Genomic DNA, 27,722 nt, shown 5'->3' with positions numbered 1-27,722 from the left:
CCCGCCCCGCCCCCCGCCCAGGACTCACTGCCATCGCTTGCAAAAATAGGACTAATGGTCCAGACAAGGGAAGTTTTCTACCTCTTTGATTTCTGATCAGAAGTGGACAAACCCCGGGAAGGAACGCGTGTTGGCGGGTGAGTCTGGGCCTGAGGCCAAACCCAGCACAAAACCACCACAAACTCAGGCATCAGAGGGTGTCTATATGACCTCTTGCCCTAAAATGATTAATCCAAAACCGCGGACGGGACCAAAGGAAAGTGTCCCAGGCATTTTCAATTAAGTCCGGGGGGATTCTTTCTTTCTTCCAAGCCCTCCCCTCCCACCTCCTTCCACACCCTCCACATTAAGATCAGCTGCCCTTCTCAGCAAAGGCATTTGCAAGGCTTTTCTACCTGCTGGGCTTCACTGGGGGCTCAGCTGGTAAGGAATCTGCCTGCAGTGCGGGAGACCTGGGTTCGATCCCTGGGTGAGGAAGATCCCCTGGAGAAGGGAAAGGCTACCCACTCCAGTGTTCTGGCCTGGAGGATTCCATGGACTGTATAATCCACGGGGTCACAAAGAGTCAGACACGACCGAGCTGCTTTCACTTTCACTTTTCTGCCTGCTAGACACCGCTGAGGGCTTGCCTGCTGGCTCAGTGCTAAAGAATCTGGCTGCAATGAAGGAGACACAGGTTCGATCCCAGGGTCGGGAAAATCCCCTGGAGAATGGAATGGCAACCCACTCTAGTATTCTTGCCTGGAGAATCCCACGGACAGAAGAGCCTGGCGGGCTACAGTCCATGGGGTCACAAACAGGCAGACACGGCTGGGCGACTAACACGCAGAGTCACGGCTGGAGGCACAGGGAATATGAACCGTGCATGTGAGCGCATTCAGCCCTCAACAGAATGGAAGCGGTCAGGACCCAGGGGCACACGTGCGGGAACAGACGCCCGGGACACAGAGCCGGGAGGCCTGGAGGGCCGCTTGTGGATGGGGGTGGCCGCCTCTCTCCGCCGCCTCTGGGCCCAGTGACCGCCCGGCGGTGCCGTGTCAGGAAGCATATTTGTATTTTATATGAAGCGTATCACGCTCCGTTGGGAGTCATTTGCCTATAAGCACTTTGTTTCTTCAAAGCCAAGACTGAGGACTAGCTTTTAACGCTGTTTGCAGAAATTTGCCACCAATTGAGTAATTCTTGTGGGACAAGTGAATCAATGCATTAAACAAATCAAATAATCAAACAGAAGAAAATCGTTTCCCTGAGCTCCTGGGTACTGTAGAAATGAGACGTCTCACTCCGGTTTGGGGCCCTTCGGAGAGATGGAGCCACGTGGGTTTTTCCTGACGTGTCGGGAGGGACGCACAGTCTCTAGCTTAGCTCCCCTTGGTTTTTCACTTTTCAGGCATTCGCTTAGAGTTTTCTCAGCAAAACCCAGTGCTGAGAACTATCCAGATATGAACTCTTTGCCAGCGATTACTTTCACGAGAGAGCTTAGCTCACGTTCTCCTTCTTTTTCATCTCCTTAGCTGTTCGTCTTTAGACGAGGCTAATGCCTGGTTTTATCCTTAGACGTCTTGTGGATGCGGATGCAAAGCCCATCTAGCAGTGCTTATGGAGGACTCGCCCAGGCCGGGGCTCAGAGCGTCTTTACAAGAGAAACACAGTCAGAATCAGACTGGCTTTCCTGGGCCAGCACCAGGGACACGGTCATGCCCCGAGAAGACGGCCTGGTCCTTGGTGACCGCATGGTGTGGGGCGTTAGGTCAAAGGGATGGAGCCGGGACACTGTGGGGCGGGGAGGGAGCCAGGCTCAGCGGTCACTGCTTCCTGGGGTGGGACCATGGGGTTTTGCTCCAAGTGTGTCTTGTCCTTACTTTTAAATTGATCCACAGTCTGCATGCAGTACTTTAAAGCTTGAAACAAAATAATATGTGTGGTGGTTTTCTTTAGAGGCTCGGTGGGTTTTAGAGAGGTCGTGGGGAGGGCTTAGTTGAAAGGCGTTGTAGGAGGGGGATTCACTCAACACCATGGACTCAAGCTTCCTGAAATGGAACAGATTTTAAAATAAACAAGCCTGGTTGCTGGACCAGGGCTCAAAGCCTGCTTTGGGCTTCTGTGTGGGACTTGGCTTGGGCGTGGTGACTTCTGGGTCAAGACTGTGGGTTCCTCAAGCGTCTTTACAGTGTATTTAGAGTTTGAGGGCAGAAAGCATTGATTTAGATACAACTCAGATAAAATAACTGTGTTCCCAAGACAGTCATTTTCTCTGCAGTTTAAAGAGGATGTTCCCTTCTTCCTGTGTGGCCAGGGAGACGCCGCCCAGTGCTCCTGAATCCTGAGCTTTGCAGCCCGTTTCTCGGCCTCTGGTTGCCACATGTTGGAAGTCACTCTTTGACCCCCGCCTCCCCGGGGTCATCTGTTCCTCTGATGGTTTAGCGTCGTGTGTGTCTCACCCTCCTCCAGGCTCATTTCAGAAGATCCATCCAGGAGCCCGGAGGTGGGCGTTTCCATAGTGGAGATTTACAACAATAACATTTTTGACCTTCTGGCTAACGCCAGCTGTCAAGTGGCATCTGGGGTGAAGCGACAGGTGCTGCCGACCCAGCAAGGAAAGAAGGCGGGCTGCGGGCCGACCCACCGGTGAGTGGCCCGGTGCTGAGCTCTGCGAGGGGCAGCAGCTTCGAGGGGACCCACGGAGAACCAGGTGGGGCGTTGGACTTGGCGCTCCTCCCGAGAGAGGACTCACTGTTCATTTGCCCAGGGTGTGGTTCTCCACTTTCAATTTGCTTTAGAAACGATCTTTTAAAGTCATAATGAAGACAAATTAGATGGTGCTTTAAAATATCTTCTCTAAGAGATGGTGGGACAGGCGTTATCCCCAAGGCTTGGCTGAGGGACGGGCGTGGAGAAGCCCCAGGACCCTCCAGAGGCCCTCGGTTAGACACCAGTGTCCTTTGGTCCCTTGGCATATCAGAATTTTACCGAATACACCAAAGAATCAGCTTCTCCTCCAGAGCTCCGTGTTCTTAAACTCACGTTCAGGAATCAGGTTTGCTCTGGGCAGGGGTCACCTGACTAACCCCCGTGGACAAGAAGGCACAAAGGGTCAAGGTCATGCCGCCCATTCTGGGGTCTCAAAGTCAGCGGAGGAAGGGTCTTCGGACTATTTCTTTTTTAAAAAAAGCCATTTTGTATTGGCGTATAGCCAGTTAACGATGTTGTGATAGTCTCAAGTGGACAGAGGGCCTCGGCCATACACATGTCTGTGCTGCGAGTCATTTCTAACATTTGAAAAAGCATAAAGGAAGTCACGCCTCTGACCATAAGTTTACGCAAGCTAACCCAAACTGCCAGCTTTTAACTGATGTCATGATCAGTTATGACATGATAACTGACAGAATCAGTTAGATGTCATGATCAAAACGTTTTCTCCTGCAGATCAGAAGTTCTGCTTATCTCGTCAAATTAGAAGAAGAAAGTAAATTAAGTTTGCATTTCATAAATTTGATGAAATTTGGTTTGATAGACAAAATATTTTAAAATCTCGGAGTCCTTGAGCGTACCATAAATTCAAGCAGGCTTGATGTCGAGAAGATTGGGAAGCTCCATTTGGTTCAAAAACAGCTGATTACTTCAGGCTAAAGCAATGAGTGACGAGATAAGTCAACAGACCTCGTTAAGTGAAATGCTGGATTTCTTATGTTTATATCTGTCTAAGATGCGCTGCTCTCCTGAGCCGGGAACACGTGGCTCATGTCAGAGGCGTCTGTGCAGGCGGGCCTCCCTGACCACCCCCCGGCCCCTCAGAACCCGCTTGTGCACCCGCAGGTCGGTCCACAGTGCCGTGCAGTTCCTGACGCTCGTGGGCAGGGGTCTGAAGCTGCGGGCGAAGCAGCCCACCGCGGTGCATGCCGAGTCCTCGCGATCTCACCTGGTGATAACCGTGACCCTGGCCACAGCCGCCTCCCCCTGCGGGCCCAGCGGGCGGCCGTCCACACCCGGTCAGTGCCCGCGATAGAAATGCACGTAGGGCGGGAGGAGCCCTCCTGCTGCAGACTCTGAGCCATGCCCAGAGCCCAGGGAGGGTCTGCAGGAGCCGGGCTCCAGGAGCCGGGGGACTCAGGCTGAGAACGAGGGGGCCCAGGATACAGACTGCGCGTCTTCCCGAGAAATGTGACGTGCTCATCACGAACGACACTCTGACTGTGACCTGGGTTTAAGGAGGCACACACGCCAGTATAGAGGCACACGCCGGTATAGAGGCACACGCTGGTATAGAGGTGCCCACGCTGGTACAGAGGCGCGCGCGCTGGTATAGAGGCGCCCACGCCCGTATAGAGGCGCACTCCAGTACAGAGGTACACGCCGGTATAGAGGCACCCACGCCGGTATAGAGGCGCATGCTGGTATAGAGGCACATGCCAGTGTAGAGTCACACACCGGTACAGAGGCGCGCGTGCTGGTATAGAGGCGCCCACGCCGGTATAGAGTCACACACTAGTACAGAGGCACACGCCGGTACAGAGGTGCGCGCCCTAGTATAGAGGCGCGCGCCAGTATACAAAGGGTTCCAGCCATGTAAGAAGATAACGCACGTGCTGCCAGGTCCTCGTTGGCCGGAAGGTCTAGGGCAGGGCACTGGCATCACCTATGGGGCTGGTGGGAGCGCTGACCCTCTCCTGCCCCCCGCCTCTCCCGCCCTCGGGGCCCCGGGGCAAGGCTGGAACCCTGAATACATGTTTCTCCAAGTTCAGGGAGCCAGTGCCCTGTGGAGAACCACCCGTCCAGAGGGAGGGCCGCCCCCATGCTCAGTAACGAAGGCCACGGAGAAGCCCGGGGCCCAGGGGCTAACCCCCAAAGGGCGTCCACACTCCAGACTCAGGCCAGGGAGCGGAAACCGTCCTGACCCAGCTTGTCCCGAGGCCACTTGAAGCACAGGGCATTATTACCAAATCTTTCTAAGAAAACTTTTAGTTTCCTTGGGACTGATTAGGCATTGCTTCCCGGGTGCTCAGTGGTAAAGAATCCTCCTGCAAGTACAGGATTCCTTGGATCAGGACACAGCAGCCCACTCCAGTGCTCTTGGCTGGAGAATCCCATGGACGGAGGAGCCTGGTGGGCTGCGGTCCACGGAGTCACAAAGAGTTGGACGTGAGTTAGCGACTGAGCACGCACACAGTTAGACTTTAATTCACGTTTTGACCCCTTCAGGGTCTCTGGGCCCTTTTCTCATCCATGTTCAAGAGGAACGGTCTCACTTCTTGCGAGGTGCAGGCCTGCGGGGCGAAGCTGGGGGGCTCCCGCCTTGGGGGGAGACCCAGGGAGCTTGGGCACCGTCTCTCGTCTCTTCTCACACCCCTGCTGCAGCTCCGCAGTCAGATCAATCAGCATCCACAGAGCCCTGCCGGCCTGGACCCTGGTCGCTGGCCACCGGGAGGAGGCAGAGCCCGCCTGTGCCCCCGAGGACCCGCGGGCATGGACTCAGGGGGGCAACCCCAGACCCCCTGGGGCAGGTGCGCACCACCCTGCAGCTCGTGGACCTGGCGGGCAGCGAGTGTGCAGGTGAGTGCGGGGAGCCTGTCCCTGGGTGGCCGGGCCTCGGGGTCCTGACCGTGAGCAGACGGGGCTCGCAGGGGTGGCGTCCCCCCCATGCCCTCTGAGTCTTGCCCCTCCCTCCTTGCGCCGTCTCAGCACCGAGGCCCGGAGTGTTAGTTCACATGCCACCCTGCAGGCTCCCGACAGGGAGGGGAGCCCGGCTCCCCCAAGGCTTTCCCTGCCGGGGCCACAGGTCATCACGGGGGGACATCCAGTGACAGGGTCTCCTCCACGCAGCCCTGCAGAGGGCAGTCTCCCCATGCTGCCTCTGTTGTGTTTTTCCGATGCCTCTTGATGTCAGCAAGGATTCATGCGAATCTTGTATGAGGGGTCTCTGCATCCCCCAGGTGTGTCTGGAGTGACGGGGCCAGCCCTGAGGGAGACTTCCTGCATAAACCGGAGCCTGGCAGCCCTCTCAGACGTCCTGGGGGCGCTGGCGGAGGGCAGAGGCCACATCCCCTACCGGAACAGCCGGCTTACCCGCGTGCTGCAGGACACACTCGGTACTTCTGCGCCATGGCTGCCCGGGGGGCCGCTGCCCCCTGCTCCTGCCCCTGTCCCCTGCTCTGTCCCACGCCCCTGCTCTGCCCCCTGCCCCTGTCCCCTGCCCCTGGGCCTGCTCCTCCTTGCCACGCTGCCCAAGGAGCTGGCTGGCTCTGGGGGTCTCTGCCTCCCTCCCTTAGGATTTGCAGCTCTTGTTAACACGGTGGCTGTCTCAAGGGTTGTGTGACCTGGTGGCTGTGGAGCATGGGCACCACCAGCCCCTCTGGCTGGGTCCCATGTTCCCCGGGTGCGGCCCCCGCAGGACTTCTCTGACCCATGGGACCACACGGCTCCGCCTCTGGTCTCAGGGTCTCCTCTTGCTCCATCCACAGGATGAGGAAGGGGCCGCTTCCAGCTCTGCTGCTGCCCCTGATCTATGCCGACCAGGGCCGGCGCTCTGCGGGGCGCGTGGGGCTGGGTGGGGATGGGCACCCACAGCCCACGCTCGCATCCCCACGGCTGAGCTGCAGTTCCCTCCTTCCTCTGCCTCGCTGCTGTTATTCCCGTCTCAGGTCTTTTTCCAAACTGCCTCCCCTACTGCTGGCCCTTCAAGCAACACGAGAGGGGGCTTCCACTTCAGGGAGAGGCTCAGGTGCCCCTTCCCAAGGGCCTGGAGGGAGCCCAGGGCCCGCAGAGCACCAGGCGGGGCCCCAGCCTCCCCGCACCCAGGCCTCTGTCTCGGCGCTTGTGTGGAGGTCACGGGGAGCCGGGCCGATCGCTCCGGAGCTGGGCTTCAGAGATGCTCTTCTTTCACTGGGGCTCTTCCCAACTGCACGTTGTCACTTCTTTCTCCAAGGAGGTGATGCAAAGTTACAGGTGATCGTGTGCGTGTCCCCAGGCCAGAGGCACGTGGCCGAGACGCTGCAGAGCCTGGGGTTTGGCGCCCGAGCGAGGCAAGTGGAGCGAAGCTGTCCAGCCCCCAGAAAACTCAGGTGAAGGAGCAGTGACGCGCTCAGGGCTTTTCTCCCTTAAATGTGCTCCTGGCTTTTCCTTATAATGTACGTGCTGTAAAAATAAACACGTTGAATGTGCTTGTGAAGTTGAGCCAAGTGTGGACAAACCATTGAGGCAGCTGGAGTCTGGGCAGGGGAGGGAGGAGGGAGAGGGGGAGGGGAAGGGGGAGGGGAAGAGGGGTGCAGGTGGGAAGAAACCCCTCCCCTCAAGGGCTGCCAGGCTTGGGACAGAGGGATCTGAGAGCCAGACGGAGTCCGGCTCTGGTTCAGATCTGCACCCTTTTCTTCATGGGAAAGTGACGGGGTGAAACGCTGACGGCCGGGCAGAGATGCTGTGGCTGCTCAGGGGTGGGTTGGCGTGGGCCCGGCGCCCAGCACAGCCAGCACCTCCAGGAGGGGGCACAGGCTGGCCCAGCCCAGGGGGCTCCTCTCCACAGTGACCCCCAGTGTCTCAGGCTGGACCCCACTGGGGCTCCCATGACGGGAGGGTGGCGACCGCTGGAGGGAACGGCCAGGGGATGCTTCCCGCGTGTCCCAGCCACCAGGACATGGCTCCCCGGGGACCGGAGGGGCCAGCGCTGGGGGCAGAAGGGGGCTGCCTGGGGGAATCGCAGACACCACTGGCCCTGGGCCTGCGGTGGGTTCTGGCATGGACGTGAGGCCCAAACAGGCTTGGAGCCCTCATGGCTGATGGTGGCCCTGTTGGCCCAAATGGCTTCAGTGCGTTCTGCTTCCAGCCCGTCCCCGCTGAGCGTCGGGGAAAGCGTTTCAGTCTGAGCCTGTTTGGGTGCGGGTGTGCCCGGCGGGGCCCTGACGGAAGCTACCAGCCTGAGGATGCCCAGGGCCGGGCCCAGGGCGAGGTCACTGACCGGCCTCCCAGCCCTCCTGCTGCTGCTCGAGGCTGTGCTTTCGCCCAGCTGGTGGCCAGCAGGCCAGGCCCACTCAGGGCAGTGGGCAGACAGACAGGGGCACCGGGACAGAGGGAGCCGGGGTGCCCTGGGGAGAAGGCGCCCCCAGTGGTGGGGCTGGGCTGGAACTGAAGGGACCAGTCTGCACTCGCGGTTTTTAATATAGACAGTCAGCTCCACGGGAGGTGGATCAGTGAGACGGGACAGTTTACACAGAAGGGCTGCGTGGACGTGCTTCTGTGTGCGGCATCGGCACGAATGTGGCTACAAAAGCAGAACAACGCGGGAGAGTTTCATGTTCACAACTCAGGTGTGGCGAGCAGTGTGGCCATGGAGACAGACTGTCCTGCAGCGGTGAAAGCTCAGCTCTGTGGCGAGCGCACTGGCGTCAGCCTCCCTAGATTCACATGCCAGCGGCCTTCCTGCCAAGAATGGCGGTGAGGCGGCGGGCGTGATCCTGCCTGACCCTGCAGGGCGGTGCCCCGGGCTCAGCGCCTGCAGGGTCGCCACCCAGGAGTGTCCGGTGGGGTGTGAGCAGCGGGTGTGGATGAGAGGCGGCGGGCTTGAGGAACAGGCCTTCCTGGCACTGCAGGTCCTGGGACCCCAGCCCTGCCGCGGTACCAGCTTGAGACCCCTGCCCGCGGCTCTGAGACGTGCCCTGAAGGCGTCAAGGCTCGGCCCTAAGCAGGTGGAAGTGACTCCAGGGAGCCCGGTTCTCACACGGCTCCTCGCCTGCTGGCCAAGGCTCGGAATCCCACTAGTGGGACCAGGCGTTGGGGGCGGATTGGAAGCCTTCCCAGGCAGGACTGCTGCTGGTCCTGCATCTGCTGTGGAGGGGGAGCTGGGGCTGCAGGCGCCCGAAAACGGGGACAGGCCACCCCGGGCCCCGCAGGGCCAAGAAGCCGTCCACAGAACACGCTCAGGGCCGGGCTGCCAAGGCGGTCTGTGCCCCCAGGGGACAGCGCGGCCCTGGGCCAGGCTCTGAGTGACCCTCCCAGTGAGCCTCCACGGGCACAGGGCACAGCGAACACCAGAGCAGGCGTGTCCACTGAACCTCCCATTAGACCCAGGTGCCCCTGTCCTGCTGTCCCGGGAGGGCCTGACGCAGGGACGGCTGAGGGAGGAGCTGCCCGCCCTCAGGATGCCGATACCTGCTTTGGGGCCTTGTCATCACTTTGGGGAACCTGCCTCCTGGACACGCTCGCCCAGCGCCAGGCTGAGCTGCCCGCCCAGCGCCCAAGTCCTGTGATGCACCCCACCCCACCTCCCCGAGCCCCCCACCTCCCCGAGGCCCCACCTCCAGCCACGCCCATGAGTTTCCTGAGGCGCTGAGGCCGTTCCCAGTGGCCGAGGTCTATGAATGGTGGGTATGTTTCTACATTTGCTCTTGGGGGAAAGTGGGGTTTGTGTTCACGGGAATCCAGCCCCATGGGGGAAGCAGGGAGCAGAGGGCGCTGGGACCCATCCCGTCTGAGAGCCGGGGCCTTGGTGGGCCCAGGGGTCTGGGCCTGCCGCCTGATCTCACATTTGTAAACAGAGAGTGACGGCCTCCTGCGGGAAGAGAACGGGCTACGCAGACACAGAGAAAAGCTCGACACCATCAGGTCACAACGTCAAAGCTTCTAAAAAGCCTTCGAATAGCACAAATAAGCACAGCATTCCACCACTTTGTCCGACCGCACCCCCGCCCTTTCTGGTGTGTCTTTGATGAGTCCTTGATCCAGGAAAACACTGCTTTCTCCCGAGTCTCCTGATGCTGAGGTTTGGGCCGGCCCCCTTCACCCCCCACGGGAGGGCCTGCCTTCCTGCCATTCCAGCCCTGCACCGGAGGTCAAGGTCCTCACGAGACGTGACCCAGATCCCCTGGCCAAGCCTGCGGCCAGGGGGTCCTCCTCCTGGCGGTCACTGTGAACCCTGCGGGTATTTCCCACCAAACTGTACCACGGGGAGGGTCATGGAACGCAAGCTAGGTGGAGACACAGCCAGCCTAATCACTTAACGGTTAGAAAAGTCCTGGTTCTGCAAATTTTTCCAAACGGTGTCACCCAGTGAACATGCCAGCGGGGCCCAAGGCCCAGCCCTGCCGGCCTGGTGGTCAGCCTGCCCCGCCTGCCGGCTCTGGGGAGTCTACACCGCAGGGGCCCTGGGTGGGGGGATGGCTGCCTGAGCATAGCTGGGGGACGCCTCCCGGTTCTCCCGTGGGGCGGCACCTTGGGGAGCCGCGTCCCCCGGGGAATCATCAGCATGCAGGCTCCCAGGCCCCAGCAGCTGGTGGCTGGCCCGGGAGCGAGCCCTGAGCAAGCCCTCGGGTCTCTCGTAAGGATGACCCGCTTTCAGTGTGACCTCCATCAAAGCGAGCTGGCAGGGCTGGGGGAGCTGTGGTCATGTCTGGCTTGTACTTCCTGAGCCATCTGCCCATGCTTCACAGTCCAGAAGGAACCTGGGGGCTTCCCTGTCCGTCCTGACAAGTGTGGAGGGAGGCATGTGAGGAAGCCCCCTGCCACAGCCCTGGGGCCCGCAGAGCCCTCGGGTGAGGGTGAGTCGGTCCACCAGCAGCCCTGATGGCTTTCTGTGAAGACCACAGCCCGTCCACCGCTCTCAGCTGTCTTTCTGGGTCTCTCCAGTATCTGCTTTGCCTGAAAGGCCTTTGGTCTAATTTAGGCAAAATGAAAGGATGGTTTTTCTGATGTCCTTAAGAGGCCTCCTTCCTCTCCTGCTCCAGCCCTGGCCTTCTGCTGCCCCCTGGTGGGCAGAGACGGAGGGAGGCCGCTGAGGGAGGGGCTGGCGACCACAGCGAGGCCCCTCCCGGCCTCTGACCATCCCGTACTTGCCCAACCACCACAGATGGCCTGCTGCTGAGTGGACACTGGGCACAGTTTTCTGCGTCTCCACAAGGCCCAGAGGGAGCGCAGAAATAGGAACGGAGATCTGGTGGTTTCCGGGTCAGCAGCGGTGCCTCCGTCTGCGAGGACACAGGGTGCTGGGCCGGCCTCCCTCGGCCCTGGCGCTGGCAGCCCTCCGCCAGGCTGGGCTGGATCAGGGTAACAGAAGGGCAGGCTGGACGCGTTGGCCCCCACAGGCCCCGCCCCTCCGCCCAGACACGCCCCCTCCGCAGGCAGCGCCGCTGCCAACAGGCCCCGCCCTGGGCCCCGCCCCGGGCCCCGCCCCTCCGCAGACAGCACCGCTCCCAACAGGCCCCCCGAGCCCCGCCCCTTTCCCAGACACGCCCCCTCCGCAGGCAGCGCCGCCGCCAACAGGCCCCGCCCTGGGCCCCGCCCCTCCGCAGACAGCACCGCTCCCAACAGGCCCCCGAGCCCCGCCCCCTTCCCAGACACGCCCCCTCCAAGGCAGCCCCGCCCCCAGGGCCGCAGCGCCCTGTGCTGGCCGCCCCACTCCTCGTGCTGGGGCGGGAGCTCTAAAGAGGGCGTCCCTCCTCCTCTGCTCCGTGTCCACTCATCACATGCGCCTGCGTTCGTGTGCACACGCGGGCACGCCTAGGGGTGTGTGTGGGTCCTGGCCCCAACCTGACGCTCAGCTCTGCGCGACAGCAAAGCAGTTCATCGGGCTGGGCTCTCGCTCCCACAAGCTCCTTTATAGGAAAAAAGATCATCGTGGACCCCGGATCAGGGCAGATGTGGCCTCGTGTCCTACCACGAGGACCGTCCCGGTGTGACCTCAGGAATTCGCAGAGAAGCAGGGCTGCGCCCCCACCTGAGATCTCCGGGTGCCCCGCCTCCGTCCTCGCTGCCTGATTGTGTGGCCACAGCATTGGGTGTCCTTGGGAGCCCTGTTTGCAGGAGCCCAGCCGGGCGTGTGGGCACCCCCTGCTCCCAGGACTGACGGGCAGCCCCAGAGGTCCAGTCCCACCACAGCGGACCCTGGTGCTGACCACGCTGCGCGCTGGGAGGGCTGCCCCCGTGTGCCACCTTCCCGGGCTGCACCTGACCTCCTGGGTGACTCCCGCCTAGGGGAGAGGCTGCCCTGACTGGCCCAGGTCATCCTGTTGGCCAGCCCCTTGAGCAACCCCACACCACAGGTGAGGGTGGGTTTCTTGTCACACTTCTTCAAAAAAGGAAATAGATCAACGTGAGCTCCAATGGTGAGGGCTGGCCTTCCTGCCAAGCTCCTTCCGCCACACAGAGTTGTTTCCTCACAGGGTGAAATCCAGGAACCTTCACCAGGACAACTGGGCACCAGTGTGGCCGCGCCTCCCTGCCCACCCAGCACGGGCCGTCCAGGTGCAGACACGGGCCAGCATCCAGCTCTTTATTTGTGCCCGGTGTGTGCACAAACAAGACTCCTTTCACAGAAAGGACCCAGAGGCCCAGTTAAGACTGGGCTGCACCCTCTGCCCCCTGGGCTCAGGTTCCATCCTGAACTGGGGGGACAGTGCCATCTCGGGCACAGCGCTTGGAACCACACAGGTCAGTGCAACCAAAGAGGGCGGAGGGCTGCAAGGGGGAAGGCCGGAGGACCTGTAGTGGGTTAAGCCACGCTGCCCGCACCCAGGTGCCTGTCACCTGCCTCAGGCTGGCATTGCCAGTGGAGCCCCACCTGTCCAGAGCGGCCCCCCAGAGCCTCTGGAAGGGAGGCAGGGGCCCATCTGGGGTCAGGAGGCAGGTGAGACGTGCACCAGAACGTCTGGGAAGACAGAACGCCAGCACAAGGCGGGTCCCTGCCCCAGCTGGGCCCAGCCCAGCCCCTCTGCACCGGCCTTCAGGTGGACGGCTTCAAGGGCCCACACACGTAGGGCCCTCCGGGTGGGATGGCGGGGCCGTGTCTCAGCCCAGCGGTGGCTGCCCTGACTCTGACGGGAGACAGCACATCTGCAGCCCGCCTTCCTGGCGCCCCTCGCCCGGCGGGCCCACACCAAGCAGGACGCTGGGCCTCACCTGCCTCTCAGGCACCCACAGTGCAGCCTCCAGCGAGGGTCAAAGTCTCTCAGCGTGCTTTTCCAGAAATCCCTGTGAAACGCCACTCAGCCGTTCAGCCGCCAGTGATGCCAAGCGAAGAGGTGGTGAAGCTCAGGGGGAGGTCTCGCTCCATCTCCCCCGACCTCCGGCTCGGCCTCCTGATGCGGGGAGGGGGCGGTGGCCACAAACGGCCCAGGGTTGTGGTGACCGGGGCTGACCCGACCAGAGGCCAGGGCTGCCTGACATCTAGATGGCCTGGGGCCGGACGGACACTGGGGCTGGAGGTGGGCAGGGGGCCTCCTTCAGAGCCTGACTTGTGACGCAAAAGGAGGACACTCAAGGCTTCCTTCTGGAACATTCCTTCCATCCCCTCAGAGGGAACTGTGGCCAAGCTTGCCCCTCCCACTTCCTGTCGCCAGATTCATGAGCTCCCGGGACCAGTGTCCACGCAGCCCTGCGGTTCCAGGCCCAGTGCCTCCTGTATACACAGCAGACAGGGTGGGGTCCACCAGGGGTCTGGGCCTACGTAGCTGGGCCCACACCTCCCCCAGGGGCCTCTGTCCAGCGGGCCCAGGACTGAGTGGCAGGCGCTGCAGAGAGGGTGGGCTGGGGAGCCTGTGGCCAGTGCAGTGACCACAACATTGACCCTGAGCTTCAGGCTCCTGGGAAGCTTGCTAAGACCCCTTCCCTGCAGGTTGGAGTCAGCACACACCCCACTGAGCGGGGACCGGACCCCCAAGCTTTGGCTTCTGCCTCCTGGAGGCGGATGGAAGGAGCTCAGACTGGCCATGGTCCCCATGGCAGGGCAGGTGAGGCCTGCTGGGCACCTCCAGGCCTGGCAGTCAGAGCTGGCCCACACCTGTGCAGGTGAAGAGGCCGCGTTCAGTGTGGCCAGGGAGGTGGGGGCCTCGGGGTGGCGGCTCGGGTGGACAGAGGGACTGAGCCGGGGGGCAGGCGGAGCCCCAAGTGGATGGAGCCACGCTGCAGGGACAGAGCCCCAGGCGGGTGGAGCAGGTGGCGTGGACCGAGCCCCCCGGTGGTGAAGCAGCCCCCGGAGGCGTCTACACCACAAATTCCTCCGGGAGCTGGTCCTTCTGGAGCCGACTGGGGGACAGGGAGTTCACGGACCCCCTCAGCCCAGGGTCCAGCGCTCGGCTGAGGGCACGGCTGCGGGGTGCTGGGCGTGGGGCAGGCTCAGGGCGCGTGTGGTCCAGGCTTCGGCTGTGCTGGTCTGCGTGTCCAGCTGCCGCCTTGGCCTCCAGGATCTGCAGGCAGAGACCACGAGGCTGTCCCGTAGCTGCCCCGTAGTGGTCTAGCTCCCTTCCACTTCCCGCCCCCCTTAACTCACACACACACCCAGGAAGACCCCCATACTCCAGGCCAAGCTCTCAGTCCCCCACCTGCCTCGTCCCCCAAAGCCTCACCCGCCCTCCACTGCCCACCAAGTCTCCCGAAGGCCCTCTGGGGGGGCCCCTGGCCTGACTGGAGAGCAGGGAGAGAGCCAGCTGCCTGGCCCACGGGGGACCGACCTGGTGCAGGGTGGCCTCCGCCCTCGGGGCCCTCATGCTGACCAGCGTGACCCGCACCACGGCCAGCGGCTGCTGCGGGGAGGCTGCGGGGGCAAGGGGGTGTGAGCAGGTCCTGAGGACACCCCCCTGCTCCCGGCAGAGGGGGCCTACCCCAGGACCCGCCTCGGAGACCAGACTGGGCATGTCTGTGGCTCGCACGCCGCCCACCCCCAGGCCTGGGGTTGCAGAGCGGCGGTCTGTGACCTCGGACCCCTGCCTGCAGCTCACCTGCAACCCCAAAGACTATCACACACGTTCCCCATGTGAGGGGTCAGAGCCCCTTTAAGAAACGATGGCTTCTGTGGGCGACCTGGGCTACTCCCCTCAGATGGTCCCCCAGGAGCCCCCCTACCCCCATGCCTGCCTGCCAGTTCCCGCTGCCCGTCCTTCCACCCTGGCTGCTGAGGTTGTCCAAGCTCTGACATCCAGGAAGACGCCACGTTACTATTACTAACATTACTGCTTACGCTGGATCACAGATCACACGCTCGGACAACACCTCAGGGATGGAGGCCAATCTGTCCTTTACCGGAGGACCAGACACTCAGAAGGTGAAGTGGACAGGGCGGCTTGACCCAAACCCACTGTGTGACCCTGGGTGTGACACTGAGTGATCACTGGGTGATCCTGAATGATGCTGGGTGACCCTAGGTGACCTGAGTGACTCTGGGTGGCCTTGGGTGGTGCTGGGTACCCCTGCCTAACCTTGGGTGACTCTAGGTGGACCTGGGTGGCGGGGCCCTTGCACTCATCACGTCCACTCTCCAAGGTGCTACAGACACCCAGGGACTGGCAGAGTCTGTGTAACCTTCCTGGGGTGACCCCTTCAGGGCCCCCCACTCCCAGACCTACTGTGGAAGCATCTCTGAGGACCAGGACCACGCTAAGCTGGGTGGGCTCTTGGTCCTGGGACTCCCACAAGTGGCGGAGTATGATCAGTGGCCTCCCCTCACGTGACTTCTGCTAACCCTGGGGGCAGCAAGAGAGAAAGCTGGTGGAACGCCTTCCCGCGGTGGGGTCTTTAACGAGGGGTGATGGCCGGGCCGGCTCCCTACAAGGGACCGGCTCAGGGGGGCAGGGGCCGCCACCTGCCGTGGCTGCAGGGAGCCCGGTCCTCCCTGCCCCTCCCCGTCTGCCCCCTGGTGCAGGGACTGCCATGTGACCGAGTGCCCAGGAACCAGGGTCACGCACACCCTGGCCTCCAGTGGTGCCCACAGCGATGGTTCAGCCAGGATCTAGCCGGGTGGCAGGCTCCGCTTCCCCTGGCCCCGGGGGGACCCCGCGTGCCCACCTCTGCCGCCGCAGCCAGGGCTGCTCCGGCTGGTGCTCGGGCTGCAAGGGGGCTCCTCTTTGGGGAGCGCCGTGACCCCCTCGGGGTCGTCCACCGACATCTCGCCGGGCTCCTCGGGCCCCGCCCGCTGGGGGTCGACCTCGAAGGCCGGTGCGTGGGAGCTGCAGCAGCTGCCGGCCGAGAGGAGCGAGCAGAGACTCGGGGGACGTTGGTCTGCCCCTGCGTGGTCCCCGCTGCCGGCCGGCTCCGGGTCCTGGGTGCCGTCCCGCGCGTCACTGACGTAGGACTCCCGGTAGCACTGCTTCTCTGTGCGGGGAGGGGCAGCGGCCGTGAGAACAGCGCGGGAAGCCCTGGGGTCCAGCCCGCCGCCAGGCCCTTCGAGCCAAGGCCTCCCCGGAGGTGTGGTGGTGGGGAGGGAAGTGCCACCCGAGAGCAGGGCCCCCGTGTCCGCCGTCACCGCCCGCAGCCCGGGCGGAAGCTGTCACCCGGCCTCGTCCTCTCTGCCCCAGGGCTCTTGCGTCTCAGCCTGAGCGCACGCACACGGGCGGCCTGCGGGCGGGGTGGGGATGGCACCCACCTTCCGCCTCCTCAAGCTGCTGCAGCTGCTGGCGCGCCTGCTGCAGGCCCAGGTGCAGCTGGTGGCTGGTACGGACCAGGCGCAGCAGGTGGCGGGAGCGCCAGGCGCAGCCCGTGTGGTACACAAGCTTCCGGGCCGCGGGCTGCCCGTGTGGCCAGAGCTCGAACCTCTCGCCCTGAGCAGAGAGGAGTCCCGGCTGTGACGTCACGAGGAAACCAGGCGGCGGCATGGCCAGGCCTGGCGCTGGGAGGCTCCCTCCCAGTCTCTGTCTCGCTCTCCGCTTTCGCCTGGAGCAGGGTTGGGGGCTGAGAGCAGCTGTAGCGTGGGGCCCTCTGCTCTGGGCTGGGGGAGTCTGGACCCCTGGGCCCACAGCATGTGGGGTGCCTGAGGCCTGAGAAGGAGCCGATGGCCCGCCCGCCCCCAGTGCCCACCCTCAGCCCCTGCCAGGTGCCAGGCCCAGCCCACCCCCAGCGCCCACCCTCCGCCCCTGCCGGGTGCAGGCCCAGCCGTGAGGTCTACAAGTGGAACCCGTGGTACAGGGTTTCCATGGCCCCTTGCTGACTCCTTTATTGTCCCCACCCAGGAGGCAGAAGTTCTCCTGGTGACAAGAACCGGGCAGCTGGCCCCTCAGGAGGGCGCTTCCAGGGCGGGGACTGTCTCCAAGGCCTGACCGCCCCCCGCCCCCGACGCAGACCTCAGGCTGGGCCTGCACTTGTGGGCGATGACGTGCCTGGTCAATGCCCTTTAGGACAAGTGTCTGCCAGGCTCCCCTGGGGGCAGAGGCCCACCCCCTAACCTTAACCCTCGGACACGCACCAGAAAGGCCAGCTTCTCAACGTGGGGCCAGGGGAAGTCGTAGAGCAGTTGTGGGGTGTGGTTCACCTCCTGCAAGACAGCAGTCGGCCGCGTCCACAGTCAGCCAGGGGAGGGGCAAGGCCAGCGCTTGGGGTGGGGCCGGGGGAGAGGGCCCCTGCAGTCACCTGGAACACCTGCACCCCTCTGAGCGTCAGGCCCAGGACGACGGTGGGTCGGTCGTCCTTCTTATCCTAAAGGCACACGGATGTCAGTGAGGTCGAGGCCCGTGGACCTTCCCACAGATCCTCAGTGGTGGATAGGGGAGTCTGCAGGCTGAGTTGGGGTCCCCAGGCCTCCTCCCGCTTCCCCTCTGGCCTTGGGTCATGGTCCCGGGATGGCTGTGGGGACGCTGACCCCCTCCCCCATCCTGGTGGGCCCCGGGGGCTCAGCCTCTCCCGGCCCTGGGGAGGCGTGCCCCCCCATCCGGCAGGGACCTTGTAGAGCCTGAAGAAGTGCACGGGGACGTCCTCCAGCCGGCAAGCCTCCCGGATGAAGCGCAGCTCGGCCTCCCGGGGGCTCAGGCCGCGCTGCTCGCGGTGCAGGGCGGGCGTGTGTCTGAGGACATAGGCGCTGCCCCTCTTGGCGATGAGCTGTGGGCGGACCGCAGCCTGGTCCAGCCTGCGCCCGCCCCTCTCTGATGGACCCCCTTGGCCCCGCGTGGACTCTGCCCCCCTGGACTCCTCCCGCTCCCCGCCCCCACCCCGCCCCCTGTGGATACCCCGCCCCCAGTGGATACCCTCACATACGTGGACTCCACCCCCAGCCCCCCGGTGGACTCCCCCCTCACCCCTCACCCCCGTGGTCCCCCCACCCCCGCCCCCATGGGCGCTGCCCCCCCACCCCTGTGGACTCCCGGCCCCGGTGGACCCCGCCCCCCATGGGCTCCGCCCCGCTGTGGATGCCCCCAACCTCCCCCGCCCCCAGTGGACTCTCCCGCCTCCGTGAACTTTCCCCGGACCCGACCCCCACCCGCTCCCCTGCCCTTCACCCCCACTCCCCCCCTCCCGTGGACCCCCGCCCCCGGGAGGGAGAGAGACCCTCACCCACTGCGGGAAGTAGGCCTGCGGCTGGAAGTAGCGGCCGGCGTGCGCTAACCGGCGGTGGTTGCCCAGGTCGGCCTGCAGCCCGTAGGCGGCCAGCAGGAAGTAGGCCTCCTCGCGGTGGACGCACTGCGAGCCCAGCACGCGCTCCTTCAGGTGGTGGTAGTACAGGTGCCGGGCCGCGCGGTCCCTGCGGGCGGGTGGGCGGGCGGGCCGGGCTCAGGGGCCACCCCCGCGTCCCTCGGCCTCCTGGACCCCGACCGGTCACCCCGGGCTCTCCGGGCCTGGCGGCGGGGCAGACACAGGTGGATGTGCGGCTCCTGAGACTCCGGGTGAGCAGGGCCCAGGGACCGGCCTGCAGATGGGTTTGCAGCCGCCCACGCCCCAGGGTGGGCCCCTTTTCTCTGCTCACTCCCTGCACCGCAGGGGGCAGGGCACCCAGGGCCAAGTCCACTTCTAACACCAGTGGCGTGACTGGCCCCATGGCACAGGGCCACCCTCCCTCCCCCCAACCTGCCTGATCGCACCCTGAGACTCTTCCAGAACCTCGCGCACCTGGGCAGGCTTGTGGGGGCCCAGCTCACACGCTGGGGGGTGGTTCCTGGCCCCAGGCCCTGCTTACCCCCAGGCCTAGGCCCGGGTTCCAGGGCCCCTGTTACCCCACACAGGCTCCAGGGGGTTCTCTCAGGAACCCAGCCCAGGAGCTCAGGAGGAGCCTGCAATGTGCCCGCCCGGGGGGACACCAGCAGGAGAGCAGCCCCCCACTTGCGCAGGAACCCTCAGACCCTGCCCCACCCACTGGGGAAAAGCCTAAGCCCAGGGCATAAAGACATGTGCGCTTGAAATGCGCTCGTTTGTACCCTGGTCCTCACACGCATCTGATTGCAAACACTGGCTGCCCACCACCCTCCCCTCCAGCCTCAGTGGCCGCGGCCTGACAGCTCATCACCTTCCAGGACGGCATGAGAACAGCGAGCTCCTACCTGATAAGCCTTCCGTTTTCCACGTAGTACTGCACCCCGAGGAAGGCCACGAAGGGGGCGCCCGGCCTGCCACGGCCCTGGGGCTGGAAGCGTGGAGCGCAGGCCTCATTGAGGCCTTGGGGTGGGGGCTGACCGCCGGCTGGCGTGCCGGACGGAGCCACCACCCCCATCCCCGCAGACCAGCCTGAGCCCACGTGCGTCCTGCGGGCTGCTTGTGGCTTTATGTCACGTTGGTAGAGGGGAAAGCAAGCATCCAAAACAGTCGGGGCACTCGCCTGCACCCTCAAGACCGACTCCATGCCACGACCCAGGGGACGGGCTGCTCGAGGGCCAGCAGCCCAGGCTCTGACTTACTCCGCGTGTCTCTCTCTTCCAGTCCTTGGAGAAGTATTTGCTGAGCTTCTGCTCCAGATCCATGAAGACATGCTCGTTGTCTACGAAGAGAGGCGGGGCCTGGGCAGAGCGTGCTGGGAGTGTGTGTGTGTGCATGCACATGAGTGCCGCCGTGCGTGTGCCTGTGTGCACCAGTGTGAGAATGTGTAAACACGTGTGAGTGAGTGTGTGCATGCGAGAATGTGCATGTAAGTATAATGTGAGTGTGTGTGAGTGGTGCATGGGTATGAATGTAGAAGCATGTAAACGTGAGATGGTGTGCATGAGTGTGATCATGTGTGCATGTGGATACTTGAGTATGTGTGTGACTATGTGTGCAAGTGTGCATGTGACTGTGCCTGTGTGAGCACGTGTGTGCTCTGATGCAGTGAGGAGGAATCCCCGCATGCGCCTGGAGCACGGCATGGCGGGGCACCAGGCAGAGGCCGGGGATCGTCTGCCCTGAGCGCCCCCCACCCCTGCCCTGGGAACGGGTCGGGGTCCCGGGGTCGCTGGGCGGTGCTTGCTTACTTCTGACCACGCTGAGGCCGAAGAAGTGGGCTTCCCTGATGCCGGTCAGGTCGCACACCTGCTGAAAGAGCTCACGCCCCGTGGCCTGCACCTGTGGGAGGGGCAGGAGGCCCTCAGGGCGCAGAGCAGGGTAGCCCCCGGGAGGGCGGGGGTGCAAGGAGGGGCTCCACCGAGCAGAGCTGGTGCGCAGGGGCCTGGCTCAGGGGCTTCCCACCCAGCGGGGTCAGCGCTCAGGGTCCCCGGAGGCTCCTGGGCTGACAGCCAGGTGTCCCTGCATGCAGTGGGCCTCCTGTGAAAGAGGGAGGGGGTGCCCAACCCCAGAGAGAGCCCGCCCCCTCCAGGGACAGAGGCTGGGTGTCCTCATGCCTCCTGACCCCAGAGAGAGCCCGTCCCCTCCAGAGATGGAGGCTGGGTGCCCGCATGCCTCCCAACCCCAGAGAGAGCTGGCCTCCTCCAGGGACGGAGGCTGGGTGCCCCCACGCCTCCCCACCCTAAGCCAACGTCACTAGGCCACTCCTGGGCACCCCTGAAAGGAGCCTCTGGTGCGGGGGGGTGGTCTGTGGCTCCCCCCGCCGCACTCCTGCCACAGGCACCTCCTGCTGGCCTCCAGGCCCAGGCCGAGCCCCCAGCCCTGCCACCTCCCCACCCCTCCCAGCTCCGCGCGGCCCATCTTGGGTATGTGTCCACCCTGCACCGTCAGAACCCAAGCGGCCCTTCTCCCGCGTGTGCCCAGAGGAGGGCGTGCGCTCGCTCGGTCTGCTTTCTGTTGTCCAAAAACGCTTCAGTCCAAAAACGCTTCAGTCCGCCTAAAAAGCCCATTATACCAAACATCCCACAGGTTTAAATTCCCAGTGGTTTCACGAATGTCAGCGTTTTCCTGCTTTGTTGGTTGGACAGAGCTCAAGGCCTCAACTTGGGGGCACCCAGGTGCTGTCCCCCGTGGCCAACATGTCTCCTGGGTGCCTCTGGGCCTCCGTCTGCGTTTCCCCGGGCTGGTGGTTGGGCCCAACAGATGGAAGCTACCTTGCGGCGCTGAGTCTGTGCGTGGGAGGCTGGCTGTGGAGGCCGCAGGTCATGGACCCGTTCACCCCAGGGCGGCCGTGGGGCTGGAGCACAGTGGGGCTGGAGTGCAGTGGCCCCGCGTGCTGAGCATGGGGCCTGGCCTGGGGTGTCCAAGGACACTGCTGCAGGCTTCCTGGGGAGGCCATGGCTCCTGGGACGTCGGGAAGCTCTGTCATCATGGCACCCACACTGTCTTCAGAGGGGCGTCCCGCCTCTTAGTGGTCAGTTCCTGGGGGGCCGGTCTTGCCACTGTCCATCTGACTTGTTGAGGGTCGATCCCTCAGCCTGCCAGGATGGTGATTCACCATCTGGGTCTTCCCAGCCATTGTCTCCTGACGCTCGGTGTGAAGCCGCAGTGCAGGTAAACACGGGGTCCGCCAGTGCTCTCAGCCCGGCGTGCACGTGCCTGGAACTAAGCTGGCCCTGGGTTGCAGGCCCCGGGCGGGGAGCCTGTGGGGCTCGCCACAGCCGAGCTCTGTGTCTGCGTTGTCGGGCTCACCTTCCTTCTAGACATGCGTCCTCCAGGGAACCTGCCCCCGAGGGTCCCTGTGGAGCCAGGCTCACGTGGGCGGGGCCACACCTAGCACCTCCCTCCCCTCCTCCCCCAAGTCCTCCTGTTGCCCCCTCCCCACGGCCTGCAGCAGCTCTAAGGACACAGTGAACCCTTACTCCTGGAAGGAAAGTTACGACCAACCTAGGCAGCATATTCAAAAGCAGAGACATTACTTTGCCAACAAAGGTCCGTCTAGTCAAGGCTATGGTTTTTCCAGTGGTCATGTATGGATGTGAGAGTTGGACTGTGAAGAAAGCTGAGCGCTGAAGAACTGATGCTTTTGAACTGTGGTGTTGGAGAAGACTCTTGAGAGTCTCTTGGCCTGCAAGGAGATCTAACCAGTCCATCCTAAAGATCAGTCCTGGGTGTTCATTGGAAGGACTGATGTTGAAGCTGAAAGTCCAATACTTTGGCCACCTCATGTGAAGAGTTGACTCATTGGAAAAGACCCTGATGCTGGGAGGGATTGGGGGCAGGAGGAGAAGGGGACGACAGAGGATGAGATGGCTGGATGGTATCACTGACTCAATGGACGTGAGTCTCAGTGAACTCCGGGAGTTGGTGATGGACAGGGAGGCCTGGTGTGCTGCGATTCATGGGGTCGCAGAGTCGGACACAACTGAGAAACAGAACACCACCAACGCCAAAAACCCTTCCATGAGGACTCCCCTTCCGGGAGCAGCCAGCTCCCTAGGCCCGTCTCTGTGCCTCTAAAGTCGACTAAGACGGGTTGGGCCGGCGAGGGGAGCAGCGAGGAAAGAGAGACAGAGTCCATGCATGGGGCCCGAGCACCCGTGCCAGCTGAGCTCGCGAGACAGACGCGTCCCTGTGGATGGCAGCTTCCTGCACCCTTGTCTCCCATGCCCCCTCCACCCCGCGTTCCCAGGAAGGAGGTGCAGAAGCAGGAGCTTCCTCCTCACGGTCAGGGATGACCATCAGAATCACTCCCTTCATTGGCCAGGTGAGGGCTGCCCCCTCCCTCCCCAGCAGCCCACCATAGCAGGGCCCTGCCCCGTGGGCAGGGGCAGCCAGGCCTGCACCAGCGAGCTCGTACACAGGCTCTGGGACAGAGCTGGGCTCCCAGCTGGGCTCCCAGTTCCCCCCAACCCTGGGCCTTAGTTTCCCCATCTGGGAAGTCACACCAGTGCGGGGGAGGGCCCCTGGGCTGCGTGTGGGGAGGGCGAAGGGAGCGGGCAGAGCTCGACACAGCAGGGCTCGGGTCAGCGTGGAAGGGGCTGCCCTGGGCCGGACGGTGAAGAGAGGATGGGTCAGAGGAGCCTGCAGCTCAGACCCCCGGGAGAGCGGCCGCCCTGAGGGCCACACCAGGCGCAGAAGAACCTGAAGGCGAGTCACTTCCGCTCAGCACCCAGGGCGAGTGGGAGACCCCGTCCCTGACGGCAGCCATGACAAGGTCCCGGCTGGAACCGCCCGGCCCGTCACTGACCCCCAGCCGCTGAACGCCGGAGGCCCCAGGAGCGGGCTCTGAGTCTGTCGCGGCCACCTGCCCAGTGTGCCCCCGCTCAGACCAGCGTGCTCAGACCAGGCCCCACATGCCCCGCATGCCAGCCGCTCCCCGGGGCGTCCTGTCGGGGTGCTGGGGGCGGGCTCCGGTCCCTCCTGTGTTCCAGGAGCCCCTTCCAGGGACGGCGGAGCGAGCAGCGTCCCGCCTGCGTGCCTGGTGCTGGCCGCCCGCAGGGGCCCCGAGGCTGCCTGCGGAGGGTCCCTGGGGCAGGCGGTGGGGAGGCGAGCTTGGTCCCCAGGGCTGTGCCGGTCCTCACAGACGAGTCGAGACCCAGAGTCGGCGCACATCACCCCTGCCATGGGCACAACAGCGGCTTCTCGGCCTGAGACCTCGGGCCGTCTGCTGGGAGCCCGCGGGGTGCTCGCTGCCTCAGAGCCTCCGCCCGGGGCCCGCGCCCGCTGTGCCCCCGTGCCTGCTGAGCGTTCATAAGTGGCAGTGCACACGGCTCCTGAGAGGACGGCCTGAGCCGTGAGAGCCCCAGGACACCGTCCGGTGGAGCCCTGCCCCACGCCCCCGGCCCAGCACTCAGGGGCTGCCCTTCGCAGGGAAGGCGGGGGCTCCAGGGTCCGAGCCTCGTGTCCACGGGAGGCCCGCACGGTGGGCATCGCTGAGGAGGGCAGGACTATGCGGGAGGCGGGGCTGGGGGGCGGCTTTGTGTGAGAGCCCCTCCCTGAAGACTTGGGACCGAGACCTCAGGAGAAACCTGGCCACTAGGGACGCCGGAAGTGGACAGTGAAGGGCGGAGGGGAGGAAGGCCCTGGGTCGTGTGACGGCACTGTTCTGAGAGCCAGGAAGCTCTGGGGTCTGGGGAGGACACCTGCTGTGTAAACGCGACTTTCCCCTTCATGGGAGGACGGACCGCGGTCTCCTCCCCTAGGCAGGACCTCACGGTCACTCACAGACAGGGCGGGAGGGGCCTGACTCTCATAGCCCGGGTCTCAGCCTGGTCCCCTAACCAGCTGTAGTGCTTATTCCAGGCCTATGACCCAGCTGCCCGCAGTCCACTCCCAACCCCTCCAGGTCCCGGGATGAGGCTTCAGAAGGGATGGGACCCTAGGACAAAATAAGCCCACTGGACACTGGGCGCTGCAGGGGCACCAGGCAGGACGCTGGGCACCGCAGGGGGAGAGGGCAGGACGCGGGCACCGCAGGGGGAGAGGGCAGGACGCAGGTACTGCAGGGGGAGAGGGCAGGACGCGGGCACCGCAGGGGGAGAGGGCAGGATGCGGGGCACCACGGGGGAGAGGGCAGGACGCGGGGCACCGCAGGGGCACCAAGCAGGATGCGGGGCACCACAGGGGGAGAGGGCAGCCCTCAGTCCCAGGACACAGCCTGACATGGGCTCCAGGCTGTGTTCAGCCTCAGCCACAGCCAGGGGCTGCAGAGCAAGAGGGACACACGCCCCATGAAGGCGGCTGGAGCCAGAGTCCATTTCTCTGGGGTGTGGGGCGGCCAGTGGTATAGGTTGAACCCATGCTGTCCCCAGGCAGAGCCCTGCCTTGCTCGCCTCCACGCTCACCCCGGCCCCTGCTGACCCCAGGCCCTGCTCCCCTCCATGCTCACCCACAGCGCCCCTGTCCCCAGGCCCTGCTCCCCTCCACGCTCACCCCCATCCCCAGGCCCTGCTCCCCTCCACGCTCACCCCCGTCCCCAGGCCCTGCTGCCCTCCGCTCACCCACACACGCTCACCCGCACGGCCAGCCGCAGCCGCTCCTGCAGGGGCAGCAGCACCAGGACTTCCCGGAGCTCGGCTGCCATCCCGGTGGGCGCGCGCGGTTCTCGGGACCAGGGTCCTCCGTCTGCTTCTGTGGGGAGGACTCGTCAGGGCCGGGAAGCGGTGGCAGCCAGCGTGCCCCCAGAGGGACGGGGCCGCGTGTCCCCACGCACAGGGCCCTCTTCTGCCGTCTGGCCGCAGGCCGGGCGCCGCACCCAGACTCACCCAGCTGCCAGCTTCCAGGGACGAGCGCCCTGTGAGCTTCTGGCTGGGCAAACGCCGGCACTGGGGCCAGGCCAAGGTCCAGGCTCCTAAGTAGCTGCGATGCCTGGAATGCAAATAAACACAGTGGCTGGCTCCACCCTGCTCCCGCTGACCCCTCTCCCCGGCGGACCACCTCCTCCTCCAGGTTGAGGACTGGGCATGGCCCCATTATGGCCCCAAGGCCCCCGACGTGGACCGCAGACCCAGGGCCACCGGGGGGAAGCCTGGAGGAGCTGGAGGGGCATCCCGGGGGCAGGTGCCCCAGGTGCCCATGGTTCCCCGCCTGCCTTCACACCTGGAGCGAGGTGAACCCAGAGGTAGCCAGGCCAGTCCCCAGACAAGGTCTCCCCGAAGGCTGCCCTGGCCTTCAGGTTTGGGTCACTGTCCCGTGCCGGCCGGAGGCCCTAAAGAGTGGAGCTCCTGACCTCTCAGCTGCTGGGAGCGCAGGGAACAGGCGGGCCCACAGGTGGGTTCCGCCCCCACCGCCGGCCAGCACGCCGAGTGTCTGACCCCAGGTGAGCCCGGGGGCCCTGAGCTGCCCCTCTGAGTGGGGCTGGGAGAGGCTTCCAGGCCACAGACAGGAGGCCCCGGAGGGCGGCTGGCCTTTCCGGGGAACTTGGTTCTCTCTGTCCTTACGTCCCGCCCCACAGGGCTTGGAAGGCGTGGGCTGTGGGCGGGGAGATGCAAAGGCCTTCTGGGCTCCGTCTGCCCCTCGATGCCCACCCTGCGCCCGCCCACAATGGGAGTCACAGGGAATCTGAACAGCCTGCTGCCCTGCCTTTTGTCTCCAGGGTCAATGCAGCTCTGCTCTCCTCCAAGATGTGTGTCCCTTTAACCTGCAACTTGAGGATGTGTCAGACGGCTGGAGACCCGGAAAGCAGATGCTACCCCCTGATGCTGCACGTGCGCCTGGGTGCCCGACTCACCACCCGCGATGACCTGTGAGCCACAGATGGTCCTGCCATGCTGAAGAACGGACGCGGGTACAGCCCCGTTCTACGAGTGTCCGAGCGGCGGCAGCCACGCACCCGGACACACACACACACAGGAACCCACGGGGGTGCAGGCAGGGACGCAGAAGCGGGGCTTCTCCCAGGGAAGGCACCAGGAACGGACGGCAGCCCCCACCTGGCAGCTAATGAGCACAGCACAGGGGCTCTGCCCTGGGTTCTGGATCCTGGTCTGCGTCCTTCACTACGAGATGGGCCTGCCAAGAGTGTTTCAGAAATAAAGCTTCCAAAACATAGGCCCATGAAGTACAGGTTTCACAAAACGACGCAGGAAAACGATTCAGCAGTAAGTAGGAGCAAAAGGCTGGTTTGTGGACAAATGTCAAAAAATCACGCCAACTGGAGAACACGATTTACATGAGTCCACGACACGTGCACGAGGCCACACCAGAGGCAGAGAGCAGGTCCGCATTGCCTGGCTGGAGGCGGCCGCAGGCGGGGAATGGGCCGCGGTCAGACGCGGGGGCACGCCACTCTATTGTTCATTTGAATGTATCTGTAACATGTAAATCATACCTCAATCACGCCATTAAAATATGCTATAAAATGGTAGAAAACCACAAAAAACCCTTCCACAGATGGCACAGAATACAATGTGATCATCTGCCAGGAAAGCTGCTTCTAGCAGGCGTGTGTGCCTGTGTGTGCCCTGCGTGTGTGAGTGTGACAGAGTGAGCATCTGTGTGCCCTGGTGTGTGCCTGAGAGTGTGTGTGTGCACTGTGAGCGCGAGTGTGACTGTGTGTGCAAGCCCTGTGTGTGTGACATTGTGTGTGTGTGCCGTGCGTGAGTGTGCCTGAAGTGTGTGTGTGTGCCCTGCGTGTGTGAGTGTGCCTGAAGTGTGCATGTGCGTGCCCTGTGTGTGACAGTGTGTGTGCCCTATGTGTGCGAGTGTGTGTGCGTGCCCTGTGTGACAGTGTGTGTGCCCTATGTGTGCGAGTGTGTGTGTGTGCCCTGCGTGTGTGAATGTGCCTGAAGTGTACTTGTGTGTGCCGTGTGTGTGTGACAGAGTGTGTGTGTGCGCTGTGTGTGAGTGTGACAGTGTGTGTGCACCCTGTGTGCATGAGTGTGACAGTGTGTGTGTGCACTGTGTGTGAGTGTGACAGTGTGTGTGTGCTGTGTGCGAGTGTGACAGAGTGTGTGTGTGCACCATGTATGAGTGTAACAGTGTGTGTGTGCGTGCCCTGCATGTGCGTGTGACAGTGTGTGTGTGTGCGTGCCCTGTGTGTGCAAGTGTGACAGTGTGTGTGTGTGCACTGTGTGTGAGTGTGACAGTGTGTGTGAGACGAGTCAGCGCCGCCTGTGGCCAGCGCCTCACCTGCCCCTCAGGGAGCCGGTTCTGATGGTCGCAACGGCTTGCTTTAGGGACGAGGAACCTGAGTCCAGAGGAGGAGCTGCTGGCTGAGGGGCCGTGACAGCCCCGCCCGCCCCCACCCCCACCCCAGCCCGGCCTCATGCACTTTGCCCCCCCCCAAGGGTCAC

At 63.8% G+C, this 27,722-nt stretch overlaps 2 protein-coding genes across 6 annotated transcripts in view; one reads left to right on the top strand and one right to left on the bottom strand.

Moving 5' to 3' along the window:
* Window positions 1-7,152, top strand: part of KIF25 (kinesin family member 25) — a 32,229-nt gene extending 25,077 nt beyond the window's left edge. Inside the window, exons 9-14 of the mRNA XM_045161997.1 lie at window positions 2,452-2,628; window positions 3,817-4,003; window positions 4,269-4,376; window positions 5,172-5,550; window positions 5,931-6,086; window positions 6,923-7,152. Of these exons, the coding sequence (XP_045017932.1) occupies window positions 2,452-2,628; window positions 3,817-4,003; window positions 4,269-4,376; window positions 5,172-5,550; window positions 5,931-6,086; window positions 6,923-7,062 (1,147 nt within the window). The 3' untranslated portion in view covers window positions 7,063-7,152. The remainder of the gene's footprint in view (window positions 1-2,451; window positions 2,629-3,816; window positions 4,004-4,268; window positions 4,377-5,171; window positions 5,551-5,930; window positions 6,087-6,922) is intronic.
* A 2,451-nt stretch (window positions 7,153-9,603) lies between these two features.
* FRMD1 (FERM domain containing 1) lies at window positions 9,604-25,843 on the bottom strand. 5 transcript variants are annotated; one of them, XR_006542222.2, is made up of 15 exons: window positions 25,528-25,842; window positions 25,194-25,296; window positions 24,944-25,059; window positions 20,118-20,208; window positions 19,569-19,648; window positions 19,215-19,297; window positions 18,235-18,421; window positions 17,626-17,781; window positions 17,317-17,382; window positions 17,153-17,221; window positions 16,337-16,511; window positions 15,760-16,065; window positions 14,430-14,512; window positions 12,880-14,165; window positions 9,604-11,018 (listed from the first exon to the last, which is right to left on the bottom strand). XR_006542222.2 is itself a non-coding variant. In XM_025294267.3 (14 exons), exons 3-14 carry the CDS (start codon window positions 25,010-25,012, stop codon window positions 13,962-13,964), a joined length of 1,569 nt encoding a protein of 522 aa, XP_025150052.2. In that variant the 5' UTR covers window positions 25,013-25,059; window positions 25,194-25,296; window positions 25,528-25,556; the 3' UTR covers window positions 11,254-13,961. The 5 variants fall into 5 exon arrangements, 3 of the variants coding, with proteins under 3 accessions (XP_025150052.2, XP_025150051.2, XP_044779913.1); XM_025294267.3 differs by lacking the exon at window positions 9,604-11,018 and having other exon boundaries at window positions 11,254-14,165; window positions 25,528-25,556; XM_044923978.2 differs by lacking the exon at window positions 9,604-11,018 and having other exon boundaries at window positions 11,255-14,165; window positions 24,944-25,056.
* Between the last annotated feature and the right edge of the window lie 1,879 nt (window positions 25,844-27,722).

The sequence above is a fragment of the Bubalus bubalis genome, chromosome 10 (assembly GCF_019923935.1).
Source record: "Bubalus bubalis isolate 160015118507 breed Murrah chromosome 10, NDDB_SH_1, whole genome shotgun sequence".
Classification (NCBI taxonomy): Eukaryota; Metazoa; Chordata; class Mammalia; order Artiodactyla; family Bovidae; genus Bubalus; species Bubalus bubalis.
Note: the sequence above shows the minus strand (reverse complement) of the source record. Positions and strands in the feature narration are given on the sequence as shown.

Bases quoted from the DNA above. Each gene is read 5' to 3' on its own strand.
- FRMD1 (XM_044923978.2), bottom strand. From the start codon at position 25,012: ATGGCAGCCGAGCTCCGGGAAGTCCTGGTGCTGCTGCCCCTGCAGGAG. The intron at 16,512-17,152 runs GTGCGTGTCCGA...CTCTCTGCTCAG, and splicing joins TTGAGAAGCTGGCCTTTCTG to GGCGAGAGGTTCGAGCTCTG. The intron at 16,066-16,336 runs GTGGGTGCCATC...CTCCCCGCACAG, and splicing joins GCAGCTTGAGGAGGCGGAAG to AGAAGCAGTGCTACCGGGAG.